The sequence below is a fragment of the Symphalangus syndactylus genome, chromosome 13, assembly GCF_028878055.3.
Source record: "Symphalangus syndactylus isolate Jambi chromosome 13, NHGRI_mSymSyn1-v2.1_pri, whole genome shotgun sequence".
In the NCBI taxonomy this organism is placed as follows: Eukaryota; Metazoa; Chordata; class Mammalia; order Primates; family Hylobatidae; genus Symphalangus; species Symphalangus syndactylus.
In genome coordinates this window covers 66,966,866-66,990,338 of record NC_072435.2, presented here as the reverse complement: position 1 = coordinate 66,990,338, position 23,473 = coordinate 66,966,866, and the positions used below count along the sequence as shown (strand labels likewise).

Sequence of the window (23,473 nt, the reverse complement as noted above, 5' to 3'; positions counted from 1 at the left end):
CAACACAACGAAATTCAGAACAAGATGTTATTCCAGTAAACTTTTGGGAGGAAATTATTAAGGTTATTAAGGTAAACTTTTGGGAGAAAGTGACTCTTAAAGGTAAATTTAAAGTTTTTTGAGGAATAGTATTATTTTACCAAAGGTATAGTCTCTTAAGTAAAAAAAAAACTTTAGAAGTCAGCAAAAGAGAAAGGTTTTTAACAAACATACTATAGTTTAAACATTACCTATCATCACCATTCATCAAAATCATGTTGAAATCCAGTTTCAGTATAGAAAAGTTTTAACTGTTACTTCATAAAGCAATCTGCTAGTTTTTTTTTAAATTTAATATATGACATTTCAATCATAAAATGGAATTAAATACAAGTATTTACAAATCTTAGTTGCCTGAGCAACAGAAGTGATTCCTAGAACAGCTGTGTTCAAACCTTAGTGTACTTGTTAAAATGCAGATTCCCAGTTCCCACTCCAGAGATTCTAACTCATGAGGCAGATAAGATTCTGGAGTCTGTGTTTTTTAGTCTCCTCCAGGTGATTATTAAGCACTTTGAGACACACGTTGAAAAACTGCTTAACCAGGAAAAAAAGCAGGCAGATAGAATTATGTGATCATCCAATTTTTTGCATGTAAAATGTTTCCTTTCGATTCCAGATTGTGGACAGAAAACACAGTAGGCTGGTCAACAGCTTAGCCTCCTTCCTCTTCATTAAAACTTGCTGCCTGCTGACTGGTAGAGAGCATAATTGCACATTTACTACTTTTAGATTTATTCCTGGAAATTACCAGAAGCAAAATACTTGATGTTTCATAGCAAATATACACACAAAAGTCCAACCAGAATAGTACACAATGAAAAGAAAACATTAGGGGAAGGCCCCAAAGAGAAAGAAAATGCTCTGTGCTGGGGAACGCACCGGGAGGTGATACTCACAGAGATCGGAGGCTAAGCAACTGCTGGAAAGTGTCAACTTTAATTTCGTAGATTTCATTATGTCTTAGGTCACTGAAATGACAGGGTTCCAAAGATTGATTTCAAAGTTACTGGTTTCAAAGATTACAGACTTCAGATAACTTTTATAGAGGGACTACCTGCCCTTAATCAAAGGAACACATGAAGTGTATCTATCAAGTGACTGATTTTTGTTTGTTTAAAAAAGAACATTACCATTTACACACTCAAGTATTGTCTCTTTCAAAGGAGCTAGTTTGTTTGGGAGGACATAAAACAGTATTCCAAACATGGAATCATCATTCAAAACACCAGAGGACTCTTCTCCTAGTGCTGCCTTCTGAGCCTTTCTTGGATTCTTTGAGGGTCTTCAGGAGGGTAAATTCTTTACCTTTTACAGATGGATTTGCTTTGTTTTTTTTCCCTTAAGCACCCAAAGGCATTGACAGAAAAACTAAATGTGAAGGGATAAATGGTTATTTGTTTTGATCAAAACTGAAGTGTGACTATGAAACAACAAGGCTGACCGTGCGCGGTGGCTCACGCCTGTAATCCCAGCACTTTGGGAGGATGAGGTGGGCAGGTCACGAGGTCAGGAGTTCGAGAGCAGCCTGGCCAACATGGTGAAACCTTGTCTCTACTAAAAATGCAAAAAATTAGCCGGGCATGGTGGTGGGTGCCTGTAATCCCAGCTACTCGGGAGGCTGAGGCAGGAGAATTGCTTGAACCCACGTGGTGGAGGTGGCAGTGAGCCGAGATCGTGCCATTGCACTCCAGCCTGGGCGACAGAGCAAGACTCCATCTTGAGAAAAAACAAAAACAACAAGGCTGATGTTTTGTAGGGGAGGCAATGTTAACAGAGGAATTCTAAAGGTTTTCATGCATAAGTAGCATCTGTAGCACCTTAAATATGACAAATAATGGCCTTACCCTAAAGTTGACCATTGTGAAACAAACACACCAACAAACCCAAGTCCCCACATATTAAAAAATAACACCACTCATTGGATATATAAGTTTGGTTGTACTTCTAAAATAAGAAAAATTTCAAAGCCCAAACGCACCCAATTCACTAGTACTCTGAGTTAGGGGGAGAAAAAAGCAGATATATAATAAATGTTTTACTAATATTATGGTACAGTGCATGAAAAAATAATATTATCTATGTTTCTCAACTTTCTAACCACACTGCACAGTCACACCTTGTGTGTGTAAGAAGGAAAAGGATCACATGTCTCCCCAGTGAACCACAGGGTAAATGAACCAGTGACCCTGAGAAATGCGAGTTTTGATTCTTGATTTTTGCTAGGTGACTTAGAGACTTCTAGACTTACATTTTCTGAAGCTTTTGGCAGACTGAAAAACTGGGTAAATCTTCTAATAGGTTGTAAGACAGATCTCTGAATAACAGAAGGTGCAAAAAGGGAAAATCTGTTACAAATAAATCATAAAGAAATATGCTTTGCTCTCCTTTTCCCTCCAAGATGTTATATCTCCCAAAGGCAGACTCTGAACATTTTCACTGCCCTGACATGGAGCAGGTAGTCAGAGGCATTATTGGATTAACCAGTAGATTCAAATGTTTACTGAAATGTAACTGTTATACTTCTTTAATTGATTTAAATAATTTACTTAATGAATTCATTTATATTTTGTTAGTACTTCTCTAAATGCTCTAGCTATTATCTTACTGCAATGAGAACAAATTAAATTAAATAATTGTGCCTCTGTCTCTAAGAGCTGCTACATCTCTACAGCTAAGATAAATCATTGTTGTTTCTTTTCTAATCAACTCTTTAAAAAAAACTAACAATTCAAAACATAGCAGGAGCTTTGAAATCAATCACTACAAGAAGGAGGTAGGGGAACGGAATCTAAGAAAATCTTCAGCCAAAATTCAACAAATTACAGAATAACAAAAACATCTGGACATATTTATAGTATAATATAACTAATCTAAAGCAAGCCATTGTAATTTGCAGAAAGCTTGAAAGAAAAGAAAGTTGGTAGATAACGTAACATAGATATATAAGAACAATTTTGTTTCATGTTTTAAAAGTTATCGGCTAATCAACTAACACATTTTCATGCCTGATTCTAATTCTTAAAACCAGATCACCACTATGCAATGGGAAAAATCATACTTTTTCTAAGGAGCTTCAAATTAGTCTTATAATTGATCACTTTATCCTACATTTATTGAATAAATGGGATTTATAAAGGAATAAAGTCCATTTACTCCGCATAAATAGTACAAATGAAGCTGCTTGTAAATCCAAATTTGTAACTTTCTGAAGGTTTGAAAGATACCCCCCCAATACCTCCAAAATCTCACACCTATGCACAAATATACCTGATTATTAATATGGTATATATTTTTGAAAAGTAGTGAATATAATAAAATGGACACACATATTATCAAAGCTGATAATTGGTTTACTCATCTCTGCAGGCTGCAAAGGGGATACTCCTTCATTGTCTACCTCTTAATAGAGGGAACATAAGACCTTCTACATAAAGGCACAGTGTTACCTTCTACATAAAGGCATAATGTTGCCTTCTACCTAATGATTTTCATGGCTAACACTGACCAAGCACTTTAAAAAAATTATTTAATTTTTTTAAAATTCTAGGGTACATGTGCAGGATGTACAGGTTTGTTACATAGGTAAACGTGTGCCATGGTAGTCTGCTGCACCTGTCAGCCCATCACCTAGGTATTAAGCCCAGGATGCATTAGCTTTTTTCCTTAATGCTTTCCCCCTCCCACCCTCCCCTGGCAAGGCCCAGTAAGTGTGGTTTTCCTCCCTGTGTCCATGTGTTCTCATTGTTCAGCTCCCACTTGCAAGTGAGAACTTGCAATGTTTGGTTTCTGTTCCTGCATTAGTTTGCTGAGAATAATGACTTCCAGCTTCATCCATGTTCCTGCAAAGGACATGATCTGATTTCTTCTTATGGCTGTATAGTATTCCATGGTGTATATGTAGCACACTTTCTTTATCCAGTCTATCATCGGTAGGCATTTGGGTTGATTCCATGTCTTTGCTATTGTGAATAGTGCTTCAATGAACATACATGTGCATGTATCTTTATAATATAATGATTTCTATTCCTTTGGGTATATACCCAGTTATGGGATTGCTGGGTCAAATGGTATTTCTGGTCCTAAATATTTAAGGAATTGCCATACTGTCTTCCACAATGGTTGAACTAATTTACATTCCCACCAACAGTGTGAAAGCATTCCTATTTCTCTGCAACCTCGCCATCATTTGTTGTTTCTTGACTTTTTAATAATTGCCATTCTGACTGGTGTGAGATGGTATCTCACTGTGGTTTTGACTTGCGTTTCTCTAATGATCAGTGATGTTGAACTATTTTTCATGTGTTTGTTGGCTGCATGTATGTCTTTTTTGAGAAGTGTCTGTTCATATCCTTTGCCCACTTTTTAATAGGTTGTTTTTTTCTTGTAAATTTGCTTAAGTTCCTTGTAGATTCTGGATATTCGCCCCTTGGCAGATGGATAGATTGCAAAAACTTTCTCCCATTCTGTAGGTTGTCTGTTCACTCTGATGATAATTTCATTTGCTGTGCAGAAGCTCTTTAGTTTAATTAGATCCCATTTGTCAATTTTTGCTTTTGTTGCAATTGCTTTAGGCAATTTCATCATAAAATCTTGGCTCATGCCTATGTCCTGAATGGTATTGACCAGATTTTCTTCTAGGGTTTTTATATTTTGAGTTTTACATTTAAGTCTTAATCCATCTTGAGTTAATTTTTGTATAAGGTGTAAGGAAGGGATCCAGTTTCAATTTTCTGCATATGGCTAGCCAGTTCTCTCAGCACCATTTATTAAACAGGGAATCCTTTGCCCATTGCCAAGCACTTCTTATATAAAGGTACCATGTTTATAACTTTACTTGAATTATCTGGTTTAATCCCTGTGGCCACCTTATGAGGGAGACACTGTAATTCTACCCATACAATATGAAATGACTTGCCTAAGTTGACCAGCTAGTAAGTGGGGAAAGTTACACATAGCCTACAGAATGGGCTAAATAATTCCCATGCACATGATGCAAAACTAGTCATGTACAGTGAAATTTCCTCATGCAACAAGTACTCAGTGGATGAGTTAGCCAAAGGGGGAGAGCTCTCAGATCTATACTCCCAGGAGAACATAAAGCACCTTGTACTAGGGGTGAGGCTCCTGGGTTCTAGTCTCAACTTCATCTAATTCTACTTGGTTGATACACTGGCTAAGCATTGGTATCTTTCTCAGTTCTCCTAAATGAGAAGACACCATTTTGCAGGGTCATTGGGAAGAACAAATGAATATTTATAGGTGAAAGTGCTTTAAAAATGGCAAGATCTACTATGAATGTTATGTGTATTCCTCCCGGCTTTTCAAGTTCCAACTCGAGGAAAGAATAATGGTTCCAGGGAAGTGAGAAAGATGATAACAGTTAACACTGACTCAGAGTTACAGTGTCCCAGGTGCTGCTGTAACTGTTTGACATGTAGTCATTTAATCAGTCCTCATGAGAACCCTCTGAAGGAAGTGGCTACATCTCCTTTTATAGAATTGGAAACTGAGCTCCAGGAGGAATAATAATGTGCTCAAGATCCTATGCTGGCATATTGAGAGCCTGGATTTGAACCAGAAAAGTTGGCTCCGCAGCCTTTGCTTTTAAAGTCATTTTGCCAGTGAGCCTCCATTCATGCAGTTCTAGACCTGAGTGGTTACCACTCATTGTGTGACATAGCAGAGAGAGATGCAGTTTAAACACTGGCTCCTTACTTACTAGCTCCAGTATGTAAAATCCTAATCACATAACTGTGCCAGTTTTCTGGAGAAATGGGGATGATTATACCTGTTCTGGGTGTGGTAGGCAGAATTCTAACATAGCCCCCCAAATTTCTACCACCTGATATACACACACTTTCTCCCAGTTATTCAATCAAATTGTTTGTATTTGAATTCAAACTCGCTTCTTTCTTGCCTTGTGACTTTAACAAATTAACTTCTCTAATTCTGCTTTCTTATCTGTAGCTGCACTTCATGGGGTGGGGTGGGGTAGGGCGGAGAAAGATTTGCTCTATACTCCCCTCCTTCAGATGTGAATCACTGACTCCAAGGCTATCATGTAGTGTCACTGCACCCACATATCATTGAGCAACTGGAGTCTGAAGTGACAAGGCAGAATCACAGCGGCAGCCATTCCCGTTTATCTACTTAACATTCCGAGTGCCGCTAAGTAAAGCTTATGGTGAAATTACAGGCGTTCAACTGCCACAGGTGCCTTCTATGTGAGTGCAGAGCCATGGCAAAAGATTAAGAGTCCTTTTATTAAGTCCCAGCAATGCTTGAGAGGACAATAATTGTGTTGAGTGGAAGTTCAGGGAGAAGGCTGAAAATGGAAGGTCAAAACAAGGCTCCTTGAATCCATGTAAACTACTTTTTTCATAACACATGGGAAAGGCAGAGGAAAAAAGTCACAAGTCAATTGAAATAACATATGCAAGCTATTTAACCATTACAGGAAACATTAGAACATGGCACTGACAACTATACTGGAAGAATGTTTGATCACCTTTATCAAGGATTGTGTGGATCTGATATCTCAATTTTTGATTTTGGCATCCATATTGGGTGGTTGATACATTATGTTATTTTGTTCTGCCCTGCAAAGCCTTTAGAGGGGGAAATGAAGTGATTTTGGCCTGTTCATATGTTTTCTGAAAGAAAACATGTGTCAACTGAAAGTCTAGTGGGAGCTTGTTTGGGACTTAGAAAACAAAGGGTACATTACCCTTTGTTACCAGGATCATGTCAGGGAGCCTGGACCAAAGAGGGCAAAGGAGGCCTGACCTCCTGCAGACCTGCAAGGAAAGAACTCTCTCCTCTTTTAAAGAGATTATTGAAATCATGTCTGCCATTTCACCCCTAAATGGAAGTTGCCTGTTTACACAACATTATTGCCTTACTGATACGCACAGCACTTGGAGATTAGGTAACTGATTGCAGACAGTTTGAGGAAGAGATGAGATCTGTGCTCCAGTTAAAGTCCTGTTAAAACACAAACCAGACATAATTCTTTCATTTGGGCATCACACAGTGACATATTTTGACTCACTGATGTTAAGACTGATCAAGCTCTAATGGCAGTGTATGTTCTGGGCAAAGTCAAGAGTCTACTCAGTACTTACAGACTCTCCAGGTTTGCAGTTCCAGTTAAATCAGGAAATTCAGTTATTTGTGAGGCACCATTCAGAGTTCTAGAAAGAGGAGTATATGAGTATTACTGGCAGAAGATTCTAAACGGGTAATTTTTATTGCCATTTTCAAAGCACTTCAGCCTGTAATATTCGTTTGGTTTTTCACAGCAATCTTGTAGAGGGAAAGTGATCCATAAGAGACATAGAAACTTACAGCGTTCTTAGTTCAGGTAAATGTTGAAAAGCAGATCTCCCAACAAACTGGATGGGATTGTCATAGAAATGTCTAAAAGAAACCCAAACAGCAATTAATATCTTAGTATAGAATTTGAAAGATGGATATCTGTTCAAAATTTGAACAAATACAGTAAATGTACTTACGTAATTTTGATTATACTGTATTACATAACATTCCCAATTCCTTGGTTTCAGGCAAGACTCAAAAGTGTTTTGACTCACAGTATGAGACTTTTGGTAAGGAATCTGTACTATATAAAATTGAAGATTTCTGACAGCAAGGGAGATAGGAGTGATAGCTACTAAAGAGAAAAGCAAGTAAACTGAATACTTAACAGTTTCGTCTCCTTCCAACATCTGTAGAATATCCACTGAGTGGCAAAAAGGTAATTCAAAGTACTGGCAATCAGATCATTAATTAATGAAAGATGAAGTCTACCTATCGATATCTACTGAAGGTTATTATATCTGCTGGTCACCATAACATACGCAAGAGACTCATCAAATTATTGGAGAGGAAATGAGCTATTCTGGCATACGTCTAAAATTAGAATTTTCTTGAATTAATTATTGTTTTAAAAGGTGAGACATTATTAGAGCTTAAAAAATATTTTGTTTTACAGATGTTTTCAATGTAATGGTATTTAAACTGCCTGGTCAATGGAGTGCCATATACTTTTTAGCTGAGTCATTCTTCTAGTCCAATTAAACTTAAAAAGTATTCATTAATGTCTACCATGTTTAAAGTATGAGGGTAGGTATGAAAGGATTTAAAGATTGATTCATTAGAAAGCTGTCATTTGGTAACACTTTGGGCCTGGCATTATACTAGATGCTGGGGGTTTGAAGAAGAAGATGTTCCTGCGGTAAAGGAGCCTAGATTCAGTTGGGATAAAGCAAATAAATAACAGCATATCACTTTGTACTTAACAAATCTCTTGCATATATATATATATAGCTCAATTGGTCCATGCAACAACTTTATGAGATTCATAGTGTAGATACTATTTTCTTCACTTTTGGAGGAGAAAATTGAGGCTGAGATACCTTGGCAATCTCATTACCTCCCAGAGCCTCAATTTTCTAATTTGTTAAGCTGAGATAATAATGCTTAGTGGTAGGGTTTGCATAAGAATTCAAAGAGCTAATGCATGTGTAACATTTGAAACAGAACCTGGGATACAGTTGCTACCCAACAAACCTAAATCCTCTTCTGTCCTACCCGTTGAGCTCTACTTTTCTCTCGGGATTAATCAGTAAGAGAAAGAGCTGGAGCTGGAATATGGGCCTTATGATGAAAAATGGAGCTTTCCTCTTAATATCTTATTAGCTCTTAGCTATACCATGTACTATAATTGTGTTCACATACATGTACATATATATATACACATGTATATATACACACATACGTATATATACACACATACGTATACATGTATATATACACACATATGTATATATACGTGTGTATATATATACACATGTATGTATATATATAGTGTGCCCAGTGTGTGTGTGTATATATATATATAGTGTGTGTATGTATATACACACACACACTGGGCACACTATATATACACATATATGTGTATATATACGTGTATATATACACATATATGTGTATATATACGTGTATATATACACATATATGTGTATATATACGTGTATATATACACATACATACATATATGTATATATACATGTATATATACACATATACACATATATATGTGTATATATACATATGTATATGTGTATATATGTATGTGTGTATATATACATGTGTGTATATATATACGTACATGTATGTGAACACAATTATATGCATATATATTATATGTATATATATGCATGTATGTATATGTATATATATACACACACTATATATACACACACACACACACACACTGGGCAGATATGAATATACATGCTTGTGTGCATAAGGCAGAAGTATCATAAACACTCATAAGGAGTTTTAGGGTTCTCAGGAGGGAACTCTGTCATATGTTTGGGAGAGATTATAAAAAACTTCAAGAAATGGCATTTGAAATGGGCCCTGAAAGACAGAATTTCAAGAAGCATAGTGAGGGAATGGGATCGTAGGAGCAAAGGAAATAAGAAAAGAGCTTTGTTTTGTGAACATAACTTAGTCAGTCTGGTTTATGACTTAGGGTGATTGAGGAGAGCTTTGGGGAACTGGTTGACAGGGTTGGCTTAGGCCATGTGTGGCCTTAGGCTGTGAATGTCAGCGTGAGGAGTTTGCATTTAGTGTAAATAGACATCCTGAACGCACGTTTCACAGCAGAAGTAACAAGATGGTTGCTGTGCTTCAAGGAAGATGAGCGCCGCCAACGGTGAAGGGAGGGAGGCCAGCCTCATGCAGACTGGTGAAAATCTAGATGTCATGGCTGGCAGAGAGGCTGGTGCAGTGGAGGTCAGGAGGTATGGATAGGATGGGGACTACAGAGGTGGAAATGAGGAATGGGTAGCCAACTGGACCTGGAAAGCATTCACAGAAATGCAGGCTTTGAAGAGATGGAAACAGATGCAGGAGCAAGGAGAGGAGAGTTTCCGGGAGAAAGTGGTCATCACTGTCAAATAGTGGATAGGAGCTCTAATATATATAGGGTGGGGGTTGGCGCCGCTAGTTCCTCAGGAGTATTAGCATATCAAAAGAGTGACGAAAAACCAGTACTGTGGCTGCAGAAGGAGGAGCAAAGGCAATGTAATTTGCCAACCTCTTAATACGCAAATACTCTCTCATGAGGGCTAATGTTTATTGTCAATGTACTTTAAAACTCTTAGTTTGCCAAAATATTGCCAGAACATTTCAGAAACAATGAATAGTTTTTTTCTTCTGGTTGTCAAGGCTAATTGGGACTCCTGCTCATTTGTGACAAATACCACATGGTCCCAGAAAGCCCGTCAATCCAGTTGGCACAGGACCAACATCTGCTGAGAAGTGCCCCTAGAGTCATGTTTAACAGTTGTCCTTACTCTCCTCTTCTATATTCAGGCTTCTCATTCACAACCTCAGGTTTGATGGTGTTCCAAATCTGCCTCCGAGAGGAACCTTTTGTCTAAGAGCCAGCCTCATACTCAGAACTATATATCATCATTCTACTGTATTAAATGTGAAACATAAAATTAGTTATACTTGTAGTTGTAACTCTATTTTATCCTTTTGTTTGAGACAGGGCTCTGTTGCCCATGATGGACTTCGGAGGCGTGATCATAGTTCACTGTAACCTCCAACTCTTGGGCTCAAGTGATCCTCCTGCATTGGCCTCCCAAAGTGTTAGAATTACAGGCATGAGCCACAGTGCCTGGCCTATTTTATTCTTTTATGGCATATAAATCCTTATATACACCATTCTAAAACATTATTTATCGTTCTAGAATTACATCCTAGTTTGTATAAATGTGAATGTTTGGGCATAATAATGAATGGAGATAGAGGCTTAGCACAAAACAGTATAAAACCCCTACCATCAATTTAGGCTGGAGTCTATTGCTGTAAAAGACATCCATTTGTATATAATAATTTACATTTCTAGTATACTTGGGTTTAAGTTCAGAATGACTATGCAGACTTGACATTAATGCTCTAAAAGTCAGTTTTATCCTTAGAAAATAGAGGTAATCAAAAGCATTTTACAAGATTATTTTAAAGATACCTAGCACATCTGGAGATACCAATCATAATGTGATCTTTAAAAAAATCTTTAATATTATTTCAGTGTTCAGCTAGAACCTGGCAAAATACATGCATATATACTTTTCTGTATGAACTCTTAGATTGACTGAGACAAAACTCAGGCAAATATAGAATATTCATTGTATTTAAAAATATAATATATGCTATATTTCAGGATGGAGAAACCAAAAAGCATTATGGTCACTTACATTGTAATAAGAGAAGGGTTGCCTACAAATGCTTTCTCAGGTATCGACCTGATATTGTTGCTATGAAATCCTCTAGAAAGAGAAAAAACATTATAAAAAATCCTGTGTGGGGTAAAATTATTTAATAGAGTCCCCCACCCTGACAACAGTGGCAATAATCAGAACCTTTAGTAACCAGAGGACAATATTAAATTCCTCTATGCATCTTGAAACTTAGGTGCTGTTATTTACTCTCTAGGGGATAAAAAAAAGTCATGTGCTGTCATCTTAAAAGAGAAATAAAGAATCTGAAAATAATAACTGCACTTCATGGAAACTTACAGTCTAATGTTATAAGAAGAAAATCTGTTAATATCCAATAGAGCATCATTGTATAAAAGCCTGAGAGAGAGGAAACCATTTTTGGAGAGATTATGATCACTCCTACTGACCCCATTTGAAGCTAGAAGAGAAAATTGACTTAAGCTGCAGTGAAGTAAAGATTTAAGTAGTCTCCTTATGAGGACAAAATTTTCTGACTTGAAGAAAGGTGCCCTAGCTCAGTGAGTCTGTAGTTATAAGCTGATTGTCATCTGCTGTTGTTGATGTTGTCTGAATGGCTGAGAAGCAGATTCAATGATCTTTGGAGCTTATTCGGGCCGTGGCTGTATAAGGTGACCCCATGCCATGAAGCCACTGCCTAGCTAAGCCACACATGGGATTTCCTGAGTCAGAACACCCTAATGGTTTTTCTTATAAACAAGCTCCTCTGTGTCTCCTTTAGCTGTATGTCTTATTTCTCACTGCTAGGGGAATGAGGTTCTGTGTTTATTTTCCTTTCCAAGTGTTAGAACATTACTCACATAGGTTATTTATCTTTTTAGATATGAAAAAGCTAATTAAATTTTATCATCTAAAAGGCAGTATATGCAAACCAATGGCTGAAAGTCAGCTTTTCTTTAGTAAAATTGTGGGGTTTTAGAATTAAATAAGATTCATTAAACATTTACAAATGAAATACAGTTGACCCTTGCACAAAATGGATTTAAACTGCATGGATCCACTTTTTTGTTGTTGTTGTTGAGACAGAATCTTGTTCTGTCTCCCAGGCTGGAGTGCAGTGGTGCAGTCTTGGCTCACTGCAATCCCTGCCCCTCTGGTTCAAAGCAATTCTCATGCCTCAGCATCCCAAGAAGCTGGGATTACAGGCATGTGCCACCAGGCCTGGCCAATTTTTGTATTTTTAGTAGAGATGGGGTTTCACCATGTTGGCCAGGCTGGTCTCAAACTCCTGCCTCAAGTAATCTGCCTGCCTCGGCCTCCCAAAGCACGGGGATTACAGGCATGACCCATTGAGCTGGCCTGCATGGCTCCACTTAGATGTGAGTTTTCTTCTGCCTTTGCCACCCCTGAGATAACAAGACAAACATCCCTCTTCCTCTTCCTCCTCAGCCTCCTCAATGTGAAGATGACAGGGATGAAGACCTTTATGATGATACACTTCCACTTAATAAATAGTAAATATATGTTCTGTTCCTTAGAATTTTTTAAATAACATTTTCTTTCCTCTAGCTTACTTTATTATAAGAATACAGTACAGAATACATATACAAAATATGTGTTAATAGACTGTTTATATTATTGGTAAGGCTTCTGGCCAACATTAGGCTTTTAGTAGTTAAGTTTTTAAGAAGTCAAAAGTTATACGTGGATTTTCTACCGTGCGAGGGTTGTTGTCCCTAACCCCTAGTTGTTCAAGGGTCAGCTTCAATGTATGTGAATGCATCTCATACTTTACTAGGCACAGACAGTTTGATTCATCTATTTCTAGACTTATGCAACCCAGAAATGTTCAAGTTCTCAGAAATGCTCAGCAACTAAATTCCATTTTAGTCTACTACTAAAAATCTACAAATCCATAAAGTATATAAATGTTGGGAGAGTATGTATGGCTTAGAAAAAGAGAAAAGAATATGACTTACAGAAATATATGTATTTCTTTTATATATATGTTAGAAAAACTCAGCATAAATAAAAAATATTATCTGGTATTTGCTAGAGATAGAATCAATTAAAATATATTTCAAATGTACTTTATCATTATTTATATAAACTTAAAATTTTCTAGCAAGTCATATTATGTAAAACAATCACATGTATTTTTAAATAAATTCACAAAAGGGTAAAGTTCTCCCATTAAAATTGTCCTACTTACAGTTCTTTAAGGTTGGAGAGTGTCCTAATTGCAGTGGGGAATTCATCAAGGTTATTGTAATTTAAATCTCTGAAAATGAGTACACAGTATTTTCAGTTTTTTATTTAAAACTTCATATATACTCTATTTACAAGGAAAGTTAACATGCGATTCCAAGGAACCCATATGACTAATGGAAGTTCTCATTGCTTTTCTTTATGGAAAGAGATTTTCTTGGCTTGCTGACTATCAACATTCTATAAGTATCTGCATTAAAATGGTCATTTGACTAATCATGAGAAATTTGAGAGTCAGGACTCAATGGCACTGGGGCGTCTAAAAAAGAAAGGGAGTCTCTCTGGCCAGGTGTTGATGGCTAGCTGATGGAGCTCTTCAACTGAACCGGGCTCACTAATGGGCCAGCGTGAATTTGCACTCCTCAGGGCTCCTGGATCACATCCCTTTTCTTGTTCCCTCCTTCACTCCCTTGTGATATGAAATCTTGCAGGGATGCTTTGTCCTTGACTTTCACAGGGTTCCCACATCGCTCCTAGCCTGAAGTCCAGGATGAACCTTGTTTCTGGAGAGGTTTATGTGAGACAGGGTACTCTCAGAAAGGACATTTGGTCTAGAATTTCTTCAAGGAGTCACAAATAATTCAGAAATAAGATGTTTTCCTTGATCTGTGCAGCAAAGCTCTATGTTATCCCTCAAGGCCAGAGATGAAGTGGTCAAATTATCTCAAATCATTAGTTTCTGTATCTGTTATAGCACAATTGGCTTTTCAATTTCATTACTCACAAGTGCTTTACAGACTTACTCTACCTTATATCTAGATCTTCATATGAAAAAGTAATTGCCTCCTGGTCTCTGGGAATGGCAGATTTCCCAGATGACGCAGAAAAACCTTTTGGTCAGGCAATCAGATGTGGTTAGATCCTCCTCTGTGAAGAATTGCTATTTAATTTAAAGAGAGAGATAATTTGACTGAGTTAAACATGAATCAAGGTACCTACTTGTCTGGCACAAACCATCCTTAAGCTATACTGCAGGCAGGAAATGCATGTCTTTTGTAGACATAACTTTTCTTCCTGTTTGTAAATCTCTCTAGATGCTCTGTTTTGATTAAACAAGGATTGGACCCTTATAAATTACTTGGATTTCTAGTAGGGAAAGGAAGAGGCTGGGAATAACCAAATTGCTTATCATCTGTAGCCCTGGGCAAGGTAGGGGAAGGAGAGACAATAAGACTCACATGAACTTTTCCCTGACATGTTTTGCTCTATGTTATTTACATGCAATCCCAAATATTGAGGGAAAAAAAAAGACTATTTATGGAAATACCCATCAAAGCCCATCTTGTTTTTCATTCCTGTTATTGTTCAAAAGGGCTGGAAGGTGATTTCCATTGCTGAGATTTCTGAGCCCAGCCCTGTGTAGATAAGAGTTCTAATTTTTCCTAGCAGCTGATGGGAACTGCTTGTCTATGCCATTAAGTTGACATAAAGGTCCTGCCTGAACAAGTCCATCTTTGCCACCTAAGAAGAAACACAGGGTGAGTTAAATAACCCTGGAAAGAGCTGTTAGTGCTCATAGGCTAGAAGAATACCACCAACACAGGGTCCCTCAGGAAATTAGTAACCCAGATCTGGTTACAAGCTAAATTGATCATGAACAAATTCCTAAGCTCTGTGTGCAAATGAACAGTGGGCCCCAAGGGCACGGGAGAAGTGGTCTTTGGTCTTTTCCTTTTGCAGTTCTGGTCAGAGCCAGCATTGCAGATTCAGTGACCTGTGTGGTTTATTGCATTTGAGCATTAAAAATGTGAGGGTAGGGATGGTGACATGGCTGCAACTACCCTCCTCTCCCAGCATACTCAGGACCCTCCCTGCCTATCACCTCAGTCTCATCACACCTTTCTCAACAGGGCAATGAAGAGCAGCTCCTCCCCCGGTAAAAGCCTGGGGCCCTGGTGTGGCCCACAAGAACCTCTACCTTGGCTCTGTGAGAGTGTCTAGGATATGGTCCGCTGGCTTGACTCTATTTTTACTATAGGTACCAATTAAGAACTGAACTTTTGACTTATTCTTTGGAAGTAGCATATAGTAGTAAACATGGATTTCAGAATCAGACTAGAGGAGGAAGCAAATCTCAGTTCTGCTACTGACTACATATGTAATAACTTTACCTCACTAGAGCCTAAAATGGGATCATAATATCTGCTCTCATAGGATGGCTGTAAGAAGTAATTAAAACAACGTGTGCCAAATGCTCAGTGCAATATTTGATTATAGATATATTCAATAAATAGTAGCTACTATTACTTTTCACTCTTTTTTCTTTTTTTGAGACAAGGTCTTTCTCTGTCACCCAGGCTGGAGTGCACTGAGTGGCATGATCACAGCTCACTGCAGCCTCAAATTCCTGGGCTCAAGCGATCCTCCCACGTTGGCCTCCCAAGTGTTAGGATTACAGGCATGAATCACCATGCCCAGTCCCTTTTTCATCTTTTGAATTGCTTTAGCATGAGCCATCACTGTTTCCTAAAGAGATGCCTGTTCATCTGAGATTGAAGACGCAGGCTTTGGCCTGGCCTGCACCCTCTCATTCAGCAGGGAGTACCAGACTCATGAACAGTGAGCCTGAGTGATCCTTGACAGAGACTACACGTTTTTAAGCAAATAGTCACTGCTTGGTAGAGAACATCTCATTTAATTTATAATGATTCTGACTAATTTATCACTCTCATTAGATTAAAATAAAATCCCAGTTTTATTGTTTAGCTCTGTGGGGGTTGTGTGTGTAAGATAATGCCACTGTAAATATCTGTTGAAAGCTTGGGCAATTAACCAAACCAAACAAAGTCTGGCTTTAAGGCTATTTTGATTCTTTCAGAATATTCATGAAAATACTGAAAAAAGGGAAACAAATAAAAGGTCAACTCACAAAGTCTCTAGGCTGTGGAGCCCATCAAAGCATTTCTTTCCCAGGGAGTGGATTCTATTGTTATGGAGATGTCTGCAGTAGAACATTACAGATAGTTAGGAAGGCACACTGCACAGAGCACACTTAACATTTTGATAGCTTAAATCCAAAGAAACATATACTGAAGAGTGCACTAATTATAAGAAGCCAACATAAAAAATGGCTATATGCTGCATTCATTCATACCACAGATGATTCTATACCATAGAATTTAAAAGACAGTCACAGTTTTTTACCTTTTAGCTTTGGGACATCAGGGTGTGTATAATAATATGAGCAACAGAATTGATATAAGTAAGTTTGGGTTTCAAGGCTGTTTTTTTTTTAACTTTTAATTTCAGGGATGCATGTGCAGGTTTGTCACATAGGTAAACTTGTGTCATGGGGGTCTATTGTAAAGATTATTTGATCACCCAGGTATTAAGCCTAGTACCCATTAGTTATTTTCCTGATCTTCTCCCTCCTCCCACCCTCCACCCTCTGATAGACCCCAGTGTGTGTTGTTCCCCTCTGTGTGTCCATGTGTGCTCCCATCATTTAACTCCCACTTCTAAGTGAGAGCATTCAGTATTTGGTTTTCTGTTCCTGTGTTAGTTTGCTAAGGATAATGGGCTCCATCCATATTCCTGCAAAGGACACGATCTTGTTCTTTTTTATGGCTGCATAGTATTCCATGGTGTGTATGTACCACATTTTCTTTATCCAGTCTATCATTGATGGGCATTTCAGCTGATTCCATGTCTTTGCTATTGTGAATAGGGCTGCAGTGAACATACACATGCATGTGTCTTTGTAATAGAATTATTTCTATTCCTTTGGGTATATACCCAGTAATGGGATTGCTGGTAGTTCTGTCTTTAGGTCTTTGAGGAGTTGCCACACTGTCTTCCACAATGGTTGAACTAATTTACATTCTCAAGGCATATTTGTAAGCATAGTTTGTTCAGCATGGCTTTGGGATATAGGATGTTAAACACATATACTGACCATCATTGACACCTGGAGGATAGCTGTAGCAAGAACATTTTCTAATAAAGCTGAAGGCCTACAATGGCTACCTTCCCAGGGCGGGGGCACAGGTCAACAGGAAACAACGATTTCAGTCACAGGCAATGGTAATCAGATTTTTCTGCTGCCCAAGGAGATTAGTTATCTTGACACAGTATTAGTGTATATAATTATCATCTTTGGCTCAATTGGTAAGTCAGTTAGGTCAGAGCCAGTGAGAACAGCTGTGCACAACTGAAAACTGGACCAACTCTCAAAAGGATTTTAGAAAATGGGCTTAAGGAGGATAGGGTGAAAAAGTACAGCTGGATCTGTATAAATCCATTTCCTCTAGTGGAGGAAAAGAAATTAAAGCACATACCCAGCTTCTGGTGGGTCAGTAGCATCATCTTTATATGTGAAATTCAGTGTAGACATTTTTTTATATCACAAAAAATTCTTTTCCTTCCATACTAAGATTTTTTTTCTAATAAATAAATTTCGGTTTTAGGTGAGATTTATGTAATATTCATTGAGGATCTTCTACATGCAGCATAAGAGGAAGGAGATTGAGGGGAACCTAAAAAGATAAAGAAGATATTGGCCAGCCCTCAAAGGAGTATATACTACAGTGCAAGGGACAGACATGTCATCAAGTGGAATGATTGAAGGAAGCGGTGGGCCAGTGGGTGGGCGTGAAGCAAAGAGAGAAATAGTGAGAAGAAGCCTTCCTCGTTGATTGGTTATTATATTATACATGTGGAGGTCATATTGCCACATTTTTAAAGAAGACTGATTATTTTTCAAACTATTACTTGTTTGAGAATCATCTTTGATTTACTAAAATAATGAAATCTAGACATATGGTGGAAAAAAGCTGTGCAAATGCATAATATGATGTCAATTAAACCACCTTTGCAAAAATACAACAGTGAGAAAATATGGCAATGAAAGAGATTTGACCTAACCGACTCCATCTTGCCTTTAACCTCCAAGCTGCCCTTGTCTATTACTGGGCATAGGCCGAACTAACTTTGGGAGGAATTTAGTTTATAGTTTATCTTCGAAACAAAATGATAACAGTCTCTTTCTGAAACAAACTCCCTCCTTGCCTTAGGACTAGGCTGCTTTTGTAGAAGTAACAAATTAGCCACAGATTAGAAATTATGGTTTAGGAGTCAGGCAGCCAGAGGCCACAAGACTCCTAACCTCCCCAGTTGCTCCTAGAGGTAACATCGCTATTGTAAAACATAAGATTGGTGTTCAAGATATTTTTCAGACCGTGCATTCTGATAGATCACCTGGAACCACCCAGCTGGGTAAACTGGCCCATATGGTCTTAAGGCCCTCACCCAGGATTGACTCAGAGCAAGAGGACAACTTCAACCCCCTATGATTTCATCCTTGACCCAACAAATCAGCATTCCCCATTCCCTAGCTCCCTGCTAGCCAAACTATCTTTAAAAAACTCTTGCCTCTGAATTTTCAGGGAGGCTGATTTGAGTAATAATAAAACTCTAGTCTGCCATTGAGCTGGCTGTATGTGTGTTAACTATTTTTTCTTTTTTTTTTTGAGACAGAGTCTCACTCTCTTCCCCAGGCTGGAGTGCAGTGGCACAATCTTGGCTCACTGCAACCTCGGCCACCTGGGTTCAATTGATCCTCCAGCCTCAGCCTCCCTAGTAGCTGGGATTACAAGCGTGTGCCACCATGCCCAGCTAATTTTTGTACTTTTAGTAGAGGTGGGGTTTCACCATGTTGGCCAGGCTGGCCTTGAACTCCTGACCTCAAGTGATCCACCCGCCTTGGCCTCGCAAAGTGCTGGGATTACAGGTATGAGCCACTGTGCCAGCCTTGTGTGTTACTCTTTATTGCAATTCTCTTGTCTTAATAAATCGGCTCTATTTGGGCAGCGGGCAAAAGAACTCATTGAGCAGTTACATCATTTGTTCTCACTTCTCTTTCCTTGGTAAGGGTTCAAAAAGTTCTTATTAGATAATAAGAAGAGCATCTTTCAATTTGACCTGAATTATCAATTATTTTTAAAAATAAGGAATGTTTATTAACTTAGGTTACTGTACTAACTGTACAGTGCGGTGACTCCTTGTGCAATATGCAGTGGGTTCGTCTAAGGCAGAGGTCATATTTCATTATCTTTGTATGCCCTGCCATGCTTGGCACCTAGCAGGTACTTGATAAGTATTGTTTAAGTCATTTACACAATTGGAGCATTTATAAGTCATTTTGGGGAGGGGCTCAGGAGGTTTTCCTCCCTTAAAATGTCCCCATTTAAGCTTTGAAGAGCCAGCATTTTAAGGCCAAGGTCTTCCAGTGACATTAGAAACTATTAAAAGAGAGCAAAATCAATAAAACTTACAGAACTACCAAGCTGGAGAGGTTTCCAAAGGCATAGTCTGGTATGTGGTGTATTTTGTTCAGGGCCAAGGTCATGGCTTGCAATGCCGATAAACTTCTAAAAGCCTGGACGGGGATTTCTGTTAAAGCGTTGTCATCCAGCCACAGGTGCCTCAGGGAATGCAGGCCACTGAAACAGCTTGGGGGCACATAGCTGATGTGGTTAGCATCCAGACGCCTGTGGAAGAAAGAAAGCAAGAATGGAAAAGAGAGCAAAGCCCAAGCAGAAGGTCACCTTTGCAGGAAAACCCTCCCCATGCATGATGAACAAGAGTGGAACAGGGCCTGGGGTCCTCGGGAGCCCTGACATCTGGAGCATTTTCCTCTCCAGATGATCTCTCCTTCTCATTCCTGTGTAGACTGTTGCTTCCTAGGTCCTCTGGCTCTAAAATTCCATGGTGCTATAATTCTCTTCCAGGCTTGTAGGTAATGTTCTTTCATGGATGCAAGTGGCCTCCCCTGAGGTATGGAGTTTCAGTGTGATGATCTTTTAGTTTCTTTCTGACACTAGCATAGAGATACCCTTTTCCTCCTCCCACCATAAGCCAAAGGAATGTTTTTGCTTTCCCTGACTGTTTTGAACATACTAAACATACTAGTCTAATAAGTTGTTCAGTAAGCTCTGGGAAAAGATTATTTCATTTCAGTATTCGAAGGAACTGCATAATTTTTTTTGTTTGTTTGAGACGAAGTCTCTCGCTCTTGTCGCCCAGGCTGGAGTGCAATGCGTGATCTTGGCTAACTGCAACCTCCACCTCCCGGGTTCAAGCAATTCTCCTGCTTCAGCCTCTCGAGTAGCTGGGATTACAGGCGTCTGCCACCACACTCAGCTAATTTTTGCATTTTTAGTAGAGACGGGGTTTCAACATGTTGGCCAGGTTGGTCTCGAACCCCTGACCTCATGTGATCCGCCCACCCTGGCCTCCCAAAGTGCTGGGATTACAGGTGTGAGCCACTGCACCCGGCCAAGTAATTTTTTTAATTTTTAATTTTTTATTTTACTTTAAGTTCTGGGATACATGTGCAGAATGTGCAGGTTTGTTACATAGGTATACATGTGCCATGGTGGTTTGTTGCACCTATCAACACATCATCTAGGTTTTAAGCCCCACGTGCATTAGGTATTTGTTCTAATGCTCTCCCTCCCCTTGCCCCCCACCTGCTGACAGGCCCCTGTGTGTGATGTTCCCCTCTCTGTGTCCACGTGTTCTCACTGGAACTAAGTACATTTTTAAAGACTGTTGGAGACACGCCTCAGGGAAAACAGAGAAGGGGCCCCATCCTTTTTCTTAGGACAGCACTGAAAGGCCTGAAAACTGCTGGCTTTCTTGCTTATCCTAACCATTTGTGTGAAGCAGATGTTTGTTTTTCTGACATTTTAAATTAGTAATAAAATTAACAACTTTCCAGCTTTTGCTTCCTTTTCCCACACTCCATTTTTATCTGTTTTAAAATGGAGAAATACATCTAAAAATAAGTCTGGTTAATGAGCTGTTGCCACCTCAAAGCCAGCAGAGGGAGTGCAATACATTTATTTTGCCCCAATCCAACATAAACAGTGGCTATAATTTAAAGGTCCTAACTTTTCGTATGGAAGTGACAAAACTCACATCGTTTGCAATTTTCTGTAAGATGCATGAATACTAGAACCACCATCACTCAAACTATGCTTCCAACAGCCCTCACTTGTTTTTTTTCCCAATCTGTTTTTAAGACTCACACATTTGCATTTCCAAAGGTAGGATTAAAAAAAAGAAGAGTTGTATTTTAGTGGTCCATGTATTAGGAAGGATTAGAAAATCAGAAGTGGATTTTGAAAAATGTTTTCGGAAGCACTTAAGACTAAACAGATGCAGGAAGCACACCAGGATCACAAAACAATCTCCTGAAAACCAAAATTAAACAATTTAGAAATGAAATTCTTTGTTGGGAGGAAGCTCATTTCTATAGAAAGCAGCTTCCTCACTTTTGGCCACTATGCCACTTCAATCATCTTCTGATTCCTACTTCTATGGACTGGATGGGAAGCGATGCTGCAACGGCCCTCCCTGGGCCACGTTTTGATAATAGCTGAGATAAGGTCACTTGGAGCAAATTTTAAGAGTTGGGTGTCATAGCCCATTTACAATTAAATTTCCAGTGGAGCAACTATCATTGTCAGCAACAGAAGCACAGCTTTCAAACATCTGAAGGTTTTGTCAACAAATGGAGCCACAAATGTTTAGAAAACTCAATACCATCTCTCTTTCCTTTCTCTAGCAACAATGTGCTTGGCTTATGCTCAAATAAGGTATAATTTCATCAGGAGATAAAGAGGTGATTGCTTTTGTTTGACTAGAAGTAAAGCACACATGTAAACTCTCCTTAACTATTGCATTGATTAAAGGATAGAGACTTAATAATATGAGCTTCTATGTTTTTGTTGATATGTTGACCGATCATTGCCAGTCGTTTATGCATTGAAAGTATGAGTGGTGGCTGGGCCTGGTGGCTCACACCTGTAATCCCAGCACTTTGAAAAAGCTGAGGGGGGCTGATCACCTGAGGTCAGGAGTTCCAGACCAGCCTGGCCAACATGGCGAAACACCATTTCTATCAAAAATACAAACAAAACTAGCTGGGTGTGGCGAGACACACCTGTAGTCCCAGCTACTTGGGAGGCTGAGGCAGGAGAATCGCTTGAACCCAGGAGGCAGAGGCTGCAGTGAGCTGTGATCATGCCACTGCACTCCAGCCTGGCCAACAGAGTGAGACTGTCTTAAAAAAAAAAAAAAAAAAAAAGAAAGTGTGGGTGGTTTCTAAAAGTCTTGGGCTGGGCGCAGTGGTTCATGCCTGTAATCCCAGAACTTAGGGAGGCCGAGGTCAGGAGTTCAAGACCAGCCTAGCCAACATGGTGAAACCTCATCTCTACTAAAAATACAAAAATTAGGTGGGTGTGGTGGTGCATGCCTGTAATCCCAGCTACTTGGGAGGCTGAAGCACGAGAATTGCTTGAACCCAGGAGGTGGAGGTTGCAGTGAGCCGAGATCTTGCCACTGTATTCCAGCCTGGGCAACAGAAAATAAAAAAATAAAAGTCTTGAAAATGACAAACCTTAAAGTTCATTGCAAACACTGGGATGCATTTATGGAAAAGGCTCTTTCAGCATGAAGTCATAGGATTGTCTTCTTTCGTATTTTATGTTGCTACCAAAGTTTCTGCTGTATCTTGAAGTGACCCAGGTATCAGTTCCCAATATTAATAGAGCCATTTCTCTGGACAAATATCTTTTATGAATTACGTTTCTTTTCCCCCCAGAAAAAAGGACGTAATCCGGCCTCCACACTATTATCTTATACCAATTTGCTATCTGAAATGAAATGAATAAGACAGGAGAATTCTTCAGAGATCAAACACTCTAAATACTAATCTTCCCAGATTTAATGCTCAACAGCATAGACCTTCAGATGTCCCGAGTGAAACATTAACACATCTCTCTACTAAATAGTTTCTTCATATAAGAAGCTCTCAATAAATGATACTCCTTCTAAATGCATTGTTTTAGAGTTCATATCCACCTGGCCTCAGTGGTCTAAACCTAATTCAGGTATACTGT

At 38.9% G+C, this 23,473-nt stretch overlaps 1 protein-coding gene across 3 annotated transcripts in view; it reads right to left on the bottom strand.

The window, feature by feature from the left end:
• Nucleotides 1–23,473, bottom strand: part of LGR5 (leucine rich repeat containing G protein-coupled receptor 5) — a 150,275-nt gene that overhangs the window by 12,446 nt on the left and 114,356 nt on the right. Inside the window, exons 5-13 of one of the 3 annotated variants that reach the window (XM_055238075.1) lie at nucleotides 19,841–20,056; nucleotides 16,438–16,509; nucleotides 13,513–13,581; nucleotides 11,319–11,390; nucleotides 7,390–7,461; nucleotides 7,167–7,235; nucleotides 6,955–7,026; nucleotides 2,291–2,356; nucleotides 939–1,010 (exon numbers count right to left, since the gene is read on the bottom strand). In XM_055238075.1, the coding sequence (XP_055094050.1) occupies nucleotides 939–1,010; nucleotides 2,291–2,356; nucleotides 6,955–7,026; nucleotides 7,167–7,235; nucleotides 7,390–7,461; nucleotides 11,319–11,390; nucleotides 13,513–13,581; nucleotides 16,438–16,509; nucleotides 19,841–20,056 (780 nt within the window). The remainder of the gene's footprint in view (nucleotides 1–938; nucleotides 1,011–2,290; nucleotides 2,357–6,954; nucleotides 7,027–7,166; nucleotides 7,236–7,389; nucleotides 7,462–11,318; nucleotides 11,391–13,512; nucleotides 13,582–16,437; nucleotides 16,510–19,840; nucleotides 20,057–23,473) is intronic. The other 2 variants (XM_055238076.1, XM_055238077.1) reach the window with 2 other exon arrangements.